The sequence below is a fragment of the Epinephelus lanceolatus genome, chromosome 6, assembly GCF_041903045.1.
Source record: "Epinephelus lanceolatus isolate andai-2023 chromosome 6, ASM4190304v1, whole genome shotgun sequence".
Taxonomy (NCBI): Eukaryota; Metazoa; Chordata; class Actinopteri; order Perciformes; family Serranidae; genus Epinephelus; species Epinephelus lanceolatus.
In genome coordinates this window covers 29205744-29216023 of record NC_135739.1, presented here as the reverse complement: position 1 = coordinate 29216023, position 10280 = coordinate 29205744, and the positions used below count along the sequence as shown (strand labels likewise).

Below are 10280 nucleotides of genomic sequence, written 5' to 3'. Positions count from 1 at the left end.
TACAAAACTATATATTAGCCCAAGTTATTGTCTATCATCACTTAATGACAAACAATTAGGAAGCAGGCTGGAGACAAAGATTAGATTTAATGATTTATTAATTAAGAAATGTTACAAATGTGATAATTATCTCGTTCTAATATTCCTTCCAGAAGAATCTGCCAATGCCTGACACTTTAAAACACAAAAGAAAAAAAAGGATCTTCAGTAAACTGCATCTCTACATACATCAATTAGTTAAATCACAATAACAAAAGTTTGGTTAGCAGAAGCATGGTTGTGCGTGTGGTGTGTGTGCACAAAAAATTAACTAAAACTGGCACTGGTTAGATTCATTGACTTTAAGCTGTCTGCTACTACTTTATTTTATTATATCGGTAAATCAGCAGTGTATAAAAAATATAAAAAAGGCCATCATTTAAGATTCAAAAAGCAATCCAGCTTGTTTAAAATGACACAAAAAGCCATGACAGGTGTTTATCAACTCGCACTCTGAGTAAGGCTTCAAACCACTGACCTTTAAATATGTGAGCAAAATTATATTTCCACAACAGAAATATTCTTAAATAAAACTTAGAACTTTCAAAAGTCAATTGTCACCACACCATACTGCCACCTTCCAAGTGACCGATAACTGCGAGCTCATCTGAAAACCCTCAAAGTGAAACCTTTCAACTCTAAGAGAAAAAGAAAAGCACTAAATGTGTATTAAATGTTGGCATATGACAAAAATGAGGAAGAAACAAAATATATACAGCACAAAAAAACATATGCAATATGCAAAGGCGTCATGTTGCTTTGGGCAACTAACCCCCCCCCCCCCCTCGTCATATATAAGCCAGTCTTCACTGAAGACCCCTCACCCCAACAATCCCCACCCCCACCCACACATATCCGCTCATACACACACACAGAACATCACGAAACACGATTACGTCACTAAGCCTGTTAGTTTGGAAAAAGGTGAAGCACTGTGAAACTCCCCAACCCCCCTCCCTCCCTCCTGCTCCTCCCACCTCCCTGTCCCCCCCCTTCACTCAGAGAGGGGAGACAGGGCCTTGGTGCAGTCGTTCCACTCGTCCGTCTCGAGGTTGTACACCTCCAACGTGTTGAGGAACTCGTTTCCGTCAAAGCCGCCCACAGCGTAGATGGTTTCTCCCAGGATGGCAACACCCGCATTGCTGCGTGAAGATGTCATGCTACCCATCATCCTCCACTCATTGCGGGCGGGGTCGTACACCTCCACACAACGGAGCGCGTGGGAGCCATCGAAGCCGCCAACGACAAACAGTTTGCCTGGACAGAGTGAGAGACAGTATTAGCAGGATGACTGATGACTGTTCTGTGCAAGAACTGAATCACCCAAAATTTAAATTTCTAACACTTTGCTTCTTGTCAGCACGTTGATAAGACGTCAGTTTCCCACATAGCATGATGTTCTTGCACCATGCACACACTGAAGAAGCTGCCAAGGAACTGCAGCTGATTCTAACGTCATCACACCCGTTTGTGGTCGTGGCCTTACCTGCATGGACAGCGACGGCGGCCCCCCTGCGAGCCACATTCATGGGGGCTATCAGGGTCCAGGTGTTGTTCTCGGGGTTGTAGCGTTCCACAGTGTTCAGGCAGTTCCACGACTCCGCCCCTCCAATCACGTACATGAAGCCTTCCAACTCACACACGGCTGCCTGGTGCCTCCCTGAAAACAAATTTACTTAATGAATATAACTTTCCCATTTCCCCTCCAGTTATGTTGCAAATATTACAAGAGCACAAGCTGTTCTCTGATTAACTGTTATCCTTCTTTTGGTCTCGTTCTTAACATAATGTACTCTCTGTTCTAATAATCCAGTTCCCCAGAGGGAATAATTAAAGCTTTATGTGAAAGACAGACATTTGTTAGCCCTCTGAAAAAGACATTCAGCTTTGTGCTTAAGGTTAGACCATGTGATATGTAGATAAATGGAAGATTGTGAGTGTATGTGGGACTGTGTGGACACATACTGATGTTAAGGGAGGCACAGTTGGACCAGGTTTTGGTCACAGGGTCAAAAGCATCACAGTTCTTCAGGCCCTTCTGCCCGCAGGGGTCCGACCCTCCAACAACATAGAGTTTGTTGTTCAATGAGCAGACACCTTTAAACAGAGAGGGCAGGGATGAGCTAAAAAAGCAAACTGGCTTCAGTCAGTAACAAGAAGGCTACTTTAATGAAGCATTTTCCTGGATAAAATCGTTAAATTCAACAAAATCATAAACCCTTGCAGGAGGGACTGACCTGCATTGCAGCGGTTTGTCCTCAGCTCTGGCACTTGAGTCCATTCATCAGCATGTGGATCGTACATCTCCCCGGAGCTCAGCTCATCAGAGTGTCCATTTGAACCTCCAATCACGTACAGCTGACCCTGTAAGGTAAATATATATACGAGTCATTAGAAGATGAAGATGATTATGATGCAGCAACCTGACACCTAAACACTCACATTTAAAGTTTGATTTGGAACTACAACAACCTATTGACATTAAGGTAATTTAGAAACAATTAATTGGGCAGGAAGTAGGGAAGCATGTATGTATTTGCACAAGCCAACTAAAACCTGTGTAAGTATTAAATAGGTGTATTTCTATGACAACAGTAAAAATGTCACTTCACTGCAGAGTCAATAAATGTGAGATAAAGATTAATAGTAAACTGTACCATGAGCACAGCCATCTGGAATCGAGCCCTTGGAGTCCGCATGGGAGCAATGAAGGTCCAGCTGTCCTCGTTGGGATCGTAACACTCCACAGTCCTCAGACACTCTTCTCTGTTGTAGCCTCCTGCAGGAACATCGAGATGAAGTCAAGAGAGAAGCATGTAGCTTCTTATGTACCCCGACCTCCTTGTAGCTCCAGTTATTCACCTTACACATGATACAGGCCTCTACTCTAACCCTGTTTAGTGCTAACCTGCTGCAATGAGTTTTCCATTCAGAGCTGCGGTGCCCAGGCCAGAGCGAGCATAATGCATGGGTGAGAGCGGCTGCTCCTCCAACTCCTCGGGCTGGGCCTCGAAGCTGAGGCTCTTCATCAGGCAGGGGGTGGCAGAGGGAGAGGTCTGAGGGCTGCTGCGACCGTGCAAGAAGATCACACACAACATACCGTCCAGCACAGCCAGACACAGGTAGTTGTTGTCTACGGGTAAAATTGGAGATTGTTTAGAGCCACGTGAGGAGAAAAAGTTTAAAGATCAAGCTCAGAATTCAGATTCTATGTCCCTTCAAGTCAAGTTGTCTAATCTTGAAGTCAACAGACTTCTGACCTCAATCTCGTCTAATTTTATCGAGCAGCATCTGAGAGACTTGTGCACAAAATATATTCAAAGAAAATATTTCTGATTGTACTGTGAAAAATCACATGCACAAACGTACTTGTGGTCTTCTCAGAGGCGATGTACTTCCACTCTCTCCTGCCGGGCTGTTTCGGGGCATTTGCTGCTTGGTTGGAGGGCGACAGGCTTCCTGAGGAGCTGCAGCTCATCTGTCTCTGGGCGCTCTCCCGTATGGGTTTCTTCTGCAAGAGCACAGTGCAGCTACAGAAGCCAAGCTTGCACCACAGGCCCACCACTGGCCACAACACCAGGTAAACATACCCCACAAAGTACACTTTGATCCAGCTGGTCTAATAATAGAGGTCTTTATCGAGTATGTATTGAAATCTCACATCACCTGAAGCCAACAACACAGCACCGCAAACTACAGTCTCGGACCACAATACAATCAGATCTAACAACACACAGGTTAGTCACAACTCAGAATAGAGGGTAAAAGCTGGAGCAGCCATTACTGCATTCAACTGGTTGAGGTTATCTTAAAGATCAAAGTGTGGTTTTCATATATGCTCAACAGCATAGCCAGGCAGGTATCATAGGTCATTTCTTGCTAATCTACTGACATTGCATTGCGGCTAAATTTGGTATTAAATGAGCCATATCTACTTCTTGCCAGGCACAGGCTGTGTAGTGTTTTTATGCATGGCCAGGCAAACTGTATAATAAGGCTACACACTGCCAAAGCAAAATGTGGTAGAGACTTCATTACAGTGAAGCCAGGCACAAGCTGTTGAGTACCTGCACAAACTGAAGGTGGTCCTCCTCGCCACCAAACACCTCACAGTGCCCATCAATCATCAGCCCTCCATCCACCAGCTTATGGTCAGGTGAGTAGTACAGCGTTTGCACCTGAAAGACAAACAGGAACAACACACCCATGTGGCTGTCTCCATGGCAACACACTGAGAACCCCAGCAAAAGGGGGGGAGGGAGGAAGTGGGGAGGAGGAGGAGGAGGGTAGTGCTGTGAAGAGGAAGAGGGGGGAAGGGACGAACAGCCTGGATCTTCTGTTGCTTGGATGGAAAGCTTCCTTTAAAAAGACACACGCTGCTGCCACTGCACAGAGTGGGTTAAGTGTTTGAGCTCAAGAAGGTATCTGACAGTGGCTCTCCTTAATTTGCATCTAAAAAAAAAAGAGGGAGCTGGTGAAGAATGAGAGGCTGCATCTGGAAAGATCTTCTGTGAAGAATGAAGAGAAGGAGGAGGAGGAAGAGGGGGGGCTGCATGTAGCCCTCTTTCCACTTCTGCTGCTTGGAAACCGGTCCTTTAGCTGAACAAGCTGTTCATTGTGATGACAGCCACAATAGGCAGTCAAATCCAGATGACTAAAGACAGCGCTGTTGTAACAACTATTAAGCTCATCTTAAACAGTACTCATTAAAAGATTAAATCCAAAAATAAAAGCAAAACCACGTAATGTTCTGTTGGGGCCAGACAAAATAATACTACGAGAATATGTGATGAAGCTCCTCAGTTGCCCATCTGAAGGGCACGTTTTAGAAAATGAGGGAAAAAAGCAGGGGCTTCTGTAATTTAATAAAAAAGTTGCTGAAATTTATAATTTTACCTGAATGGTTAATCATTCGTCTGTAATTTAAAATTTTCTTGAATGTGTCAGTGGATAAGTAGGCCTGTATGAGACTATATTGTTATGAGTAAATGGACATTCAATTAGATGTATTTATCACTAAAGGTTTGTGAGCAATGTATTTTGGTGAACGCAGAAATGAGATGCATCTGCATATGTGGGATGCATCTGTATATGTGGTATGGACAGATGGGAGCACAGTGTTGCTTGGCTGCAAAGAGGGGCTGCTGAGAGGCAGTAGTGCTCCTCTCCTCCCTCTCTTTTCTCTGACTCATTACCCTGGTGGCTCAGTCCTGGCTCTTCAGTCTGGTCTCCTGCTGCTGCTAATAAACCTACAGAGAGATAAATCAATGGGGAGGAGTGACTGTTAGTGCTGGAGCAACAAACACGCACCTGTTCAGATAGTAAAGTGGCAGTGAGACAGTAGAATCAAGGGTCACACCTTTGAGAACCTGCGTTTTAGTGTTTCACAGATGAAGAGCCCTGTTATACTCAGATAGGGTTGAACGTAAACCAACCACATAACCAAAAAGAGAACAGTGGAGACAATAAACAAGAGCAAACAGCAGCTCTTTTTGGCTCACCTCTAATTTGTAGTATGGTTCAGGGGTACAGAGTTTCTTACTGCAAAAACCTCAACAAATCAGAGGAAAAAAAAAGAACAATCCTGACATAGCAGCATGACAGTGGCATGCTACTTCTACTTCAGCCCCCTTAATGACTTCTTAATGTCAAAAACAGGAGTCAGAGGGAGAGCAAAGGGCAGGGTATGAATGAAGATCAGTCTGAGAGGTGAGACTACAGGCCCTGGTACTCACCTCCTCCATCAGTCGTTCCAGTTGGTCTCCGTTCTCCCAAAGGCTACGTTGCACCCAGTTGAGAACCTTCGAGTAGAGCTTGCCGTTGCTTGGCAGGGTCAGGTTGTCTTCTAGCATTACTTCTAACTGTAAACACACAAAGGGATGACACAGGAGTTAGATTTACACACAGTAAGATAAAGTGACTGCTTGACTGAAGAATCTAATACCTGGACCCTTATTGTTTACTGGAAAACTTGATCTTCACTGATTATTAATTTACCTGAGAATGAGGTACACCTGATTCACTACCTGTATAATCCCTTAACTTTGCCACAGAGACAAGATTTGCCCTAGTATCATATTAAGTTGCTTGGGAACCACCCACACCACTCAACAAACCAGTAAGCTCCTGGTCAGTGTATATGTAGGAATCTTGAGGTTAATTTCAATACCTTTTTAAGACTTTTTTAAGACCTTGCAAAAAAACCTTAAGACCTCATCGCCACTTCAAGCTGTCGTTAGCAGCAACGCATCTTTAACTTACGTTACCTGGTCGTGGCGCTGGAGGACTGCAGAAACTTGAAATGGAGAGCTGCCGCTCTCTGTAGCTAACGGCAGCCTTATGGCTAGCCCCTTGCATGTGGGATTTAACTGCATTTATTCCCATTGAGGCTACGCTTATCTTTTTTGCAGTATTTGCAATAGGCTTCCCAGTTGGTACCTTCAACCATCTTTATCCAATCTTTAAACTCCGGCATCTCCAGCAAGGAGTCAGCAAACTTGCATTTCCCCATTTTTTATTTTCTTTTGCTCCTCTGTTTGGCGCCTGGACGTGCCCTGTCGCGTGATGTCGCACAGGTACCTGCACGGCCCCGAGTGGCAGTCCGACTGTGCCTACCTACACATCGTTGTTTGTAATAGTCGCGAGGAGGAAAATAAATTATACATTCATGGATACTTTTGTCAAAGCTTGAATGCCAAGAAAATATAATACTTCATAAAATCGTGATTAAGACTTTTTAATACTTTTTAAAGGGCCTTAATTTTCCGACATTTGATCTATCAACTTTTAATACTTTAAGACCCTGCGGACACCCTGCTGGTGCAAATTTTTAAAACATTATTGGCTTAATCACTGCCTGAAATGTATTTGAAGTGCTCCAACTGAAATTCTGTTCAATTCAGGTCCAGTTTGTGGTTCACCTTATTATCCATTAGATCTTTCACTCCCAACTGGGGCCGCAACAAACCAAACAATTTTACCACATTTTTGTAATTAAACATTTTTTCATTTAGTGTCTGAAAGTGCCCAAATCAGATAGACAGTGTGAAAGAAGAGGATGTCGCCTCACAGTCTGACAAGTGAAGCCAATGCTAAAGTGCCATCAACCCACATTCTTACTAAAGGCCAGCACGGGGTTTATGGTGAGTTTATGGTCTCAGCCACTAGTTTCAAGTTTTCTTTAATACAGCATTATGTTCACTTTGTAAATTAAGGTCCCATTTAGAGTAAAACACTTGACAAAGCTGGTATGCTTTAGGGCGTGGCTACCTTGTGATTGACAAGTCACTAAAACAGCAATCTGTCAATCAGGATAGAGGCATAGCAATACGCACCCATGGCACCGAGTACATTTAAATAGCCGTGACCTTTCGTTTTCATCATCAATTTTGTAAGTGACAGTTCTGCATTGCCTAACTATGAGTCAGACTCTGTCAGGTTGCCTGTATAGGTCGGTGTGCATCGTGTCCTTGGGTCCCTCACTTCTCCACAGTCACTTCTGGCTCCAAATAAACAATATGCTAAACTCGCTTCAAAACGGCAGTCGACAAACTAATTGGTGACGTCACAGTGGCTATGTCAACTTCTTTTACACTACCTTTGGGAAAAGCGTAGTGGAGGCCCAACAGCTTGCATGTTTGTTTTCCCTTCTAACAACTTCATTTGATTTATTCCTAGTGTACTTGGTGGAGTCCTTGTGTTGAACAAATGCCTATACACTATAGCCCACCTATGTTAGAATATGTTTTAAGTCTCTGCCCTAAATACATTCTCATCAGGATTTAGCAGCAGGGAAATCTATAAGAGGCACTCCCTCATACTATAAGCATTGTTAATCTTGTGTCAAAGTCAAGAGAGCTAAAAATAAAAAGCTTATTCCAGTGTATGCTATTCAGCTTAAGACCACCTACGCTAGGTAGTTTTAGTGCAGGAACAAAGGGGGACTAGAAGAGTCAAGTTCCAACCTGTGTTGTCTTGTAGCTTCATAATCAGGGATGGCCCCAATTCTGCCAAATCATGTATAACTTACTGGTACCACTTCTACTGACTAGAAAATACTTGGAAACATTACTGCATGTGTGTTAATTTAAGATAGTACCTTTAGGCGGGGAAGTTTGAGGAAGTCCTCCTGTTCAGACACTTCCAGTAGATGGTCTTGGATGAAGGCGTCCACCTTGGCCAAAACTCTGGCATCTCCCATGGAGCTGGCAAAGTTACGAAAAGAGATGGCACTCTGGGAATCCATTTTAGTCAGCAGGTAGTCGCCACAAATCTGAGGAGTGGGATATGTTAAAGTTAATGAGTTCCTTGTCACCTGTAAAAATCACATGTGACCTTAATTGTGACATTGGGGAAGTGAGTGTGATTAAAAACATACCTGTTTGACTCGTTCCATCTTGAACCGTTTGGCTGCAGAGTAAACTTCCTTGACCAGTTCCTTGTCTGCCTTTAGCCTGTGTTACACACAGAGGACGAAAAGAATAAGAGGTTGGCAATCATTTTCAAAAGTTAAAATTTTGCTGTGATACGAAAGGGTCAAAGGCCAACGAGTTACTAACTGGGCAGTATAGGCGTAATTGAGCAAGATCTCCACAGCCTCTGGGTCCAAGTCCTCAAAAGTGACATGCGAGACTCCATGAGGCTCAACGTCACTGTTGAAGATCTCAAACAGGTAGGGACTGCAGCAAGCCAGAACAGCACGATGAGCCATCAACTCATGACCACACACCTGGACAAAGAGAGCAAGAGAGAAGAACATACACCGTTAGGATGTCTGTGAGTTTCTACATGATATTTGTGTCTCAGCATTAAAGGAAACTAAAGAAACAAATCCAATGTTAATTGAGAAAATGTTTGTAATAAAAAGCAACATCATTAAAAGTTACAAATCAAAGCCATTTAATTCCCTTGTGCCTCACTGGCAATATCTAAATGTATATTCCTGACTGGCTGCACAAGTCTCTAACAGGTCTGTATTATACAAAGGGTGGGAACACGTTCTCACACTTGAGATAAGAGAGCAACGGAAACAAAACAGGAAACAGTGAAGTAAATCTTTTTCTTGTTTCTATGTGTGGAATGGCTCACATTTCACACACACATACCAGTCATCATTCAGACCCACTCAACTATGTGGTTTGTTCTAAATTCCACTGTACATACACACACATACAATTAGCCCCACAGTTTGTATTGACATATTGTGCATCTCAAACTGTTTTGTATTCAATAAACACGCGAGTCATTTTATCCCCTACGGTGCACCATAACCTCTTATGTTTCACAGAGTGACTGTGTAGCTTCTCTGAGAAAGCGTGACAGTGAGTGTTTCCATTAACCATACCTGCAGTCTAACATCACAGAACTGACCGCTCTTTCTCAGAGCATTCATTTTGGCCACGGTGGAATCCAGGAAACTTTCATCCTCAAAGATCAAATAACCGTTTGGAATCATCTTGGTGAATTTTGATGGTGTGTCTGCAGAGGAAAGGTTAAAAAAAAGAAAGAAAAAAAAAAAGACAGAATTAAATGACTGCCAAGTGAAGCAATAATACTCGGCATGCTTGTCTTCTGCATTCTGTCCAACATGCTTTCAGCCGTGCAACACTGTAATAGCTGGTTTTATTAATTGATGACCAGAGTGAGGATTAGGATTGGGTGCCTGTATTGTGCACTGTGTATTATATTCTGTCCTATGCATTAATCATGGCCTTACCTAATAGAGAATAATACAAATCCAGGGAAGCACCACTGCTGAGAGTAGAACCAAAGGTAGGCAATAGGCAAAGCAGACTCAGATCACAGTTGAACTCAAGTCTTCTTCACCCAAGGAGAGGGATGGGAAGTTGTTAGAAGAACTGCCAGTTGACTAGACGGGCGTGAGCAGAAGGGAGAAGGGGAGCAGCCGCACGGACAAACTATCAGGCTTGAAGCGACTGTAATCAAGTCCTCGAGATCCCGTTGGCTATAGAGTTGTACTTATTCTGTGTTGGTCATACATTATAACCTAGGAAAAAGGAGAAAAAGAAACATGAGTTTTGTTTTGTTTGTTTAACTGGAGAGAGGGCAAATGGCTAATCCTGAAATTGATGCTGCCTGTTCTTGGCACCAGTGCAATGCTAGCATGAGTCAGTTCCACATGGTAAATCATGGCAACCTTGAGCACGAGATGGCAGCTGAGAACACCTCTCCTCTACTCTCTCACAAGCCATTTTGCAGTTGAATACATAATGTTTTCATAT

At 43.3% G+C, this 10280-nt stretch overlaps 1 protein-coding gene across 1 annotated transcript; it reads right to left on the bottom strand.

Annotated features, from left to right (window-relative positions):
• Positions 1-80: 80 nt before the first annotated feature.
• ivns1abpa (influenza virus NS1A binding protein a) lies at positions 81-9894 on the bottom strand. The gene is made up of 14 exons (XM_033621772.2): positions 9755-9894; positions 9383-9516; positions 8598-8767; positions 8417-8492; positions 8138-8311; positions 5775-5900; positions 4107-4217; positions 3409-3550; positions 2948-3172; positions 2697-2818; positions 2277-2403; positions 2005-2136; positions 1526-1699; positions 81-1296 (listed from the first exon to the last, which is right to left on the bottom strand). Exons 2-14 carry the CDS (start codon positions 9491-9493, stop codon positions 1034-1036), a joined length of 1953 nt encoding a protein of 650 aa, XP_033477663.1. The 5' UTR covers positions 9494-9516; positions 9755-9894; the 3' UTR covers positions 81-1033.
• Between the last annotated feature and the right edge of the window lie 386 nt (positions 9895-10280).

Bases quoted from the DNA above. Each gene is read 5' to 3' on its own strand.
- ivns1abpa (XM_033621772.2), bottom strand. From the start codon at position 9,493: ATGATTCCAAACGGTTATTTGATCTTTGAGGATGAAAGTTTCCTGGAT. The intron at 2,137-2,276 runs GTCAGTCCCTCC...CTCTGTTTAAAG, and splicing joins GACAAACCGCTGCAATGCAG to GTGTCTGCTCATTGAACAAC. The intron at 1,700-2,004 runs GTATGTGTCCAC...ATTTGTTTTCAG, and splicing joins CTGTGCCTCCCTTAACATCA to GGAGGCACCAGGCAGCCGTG.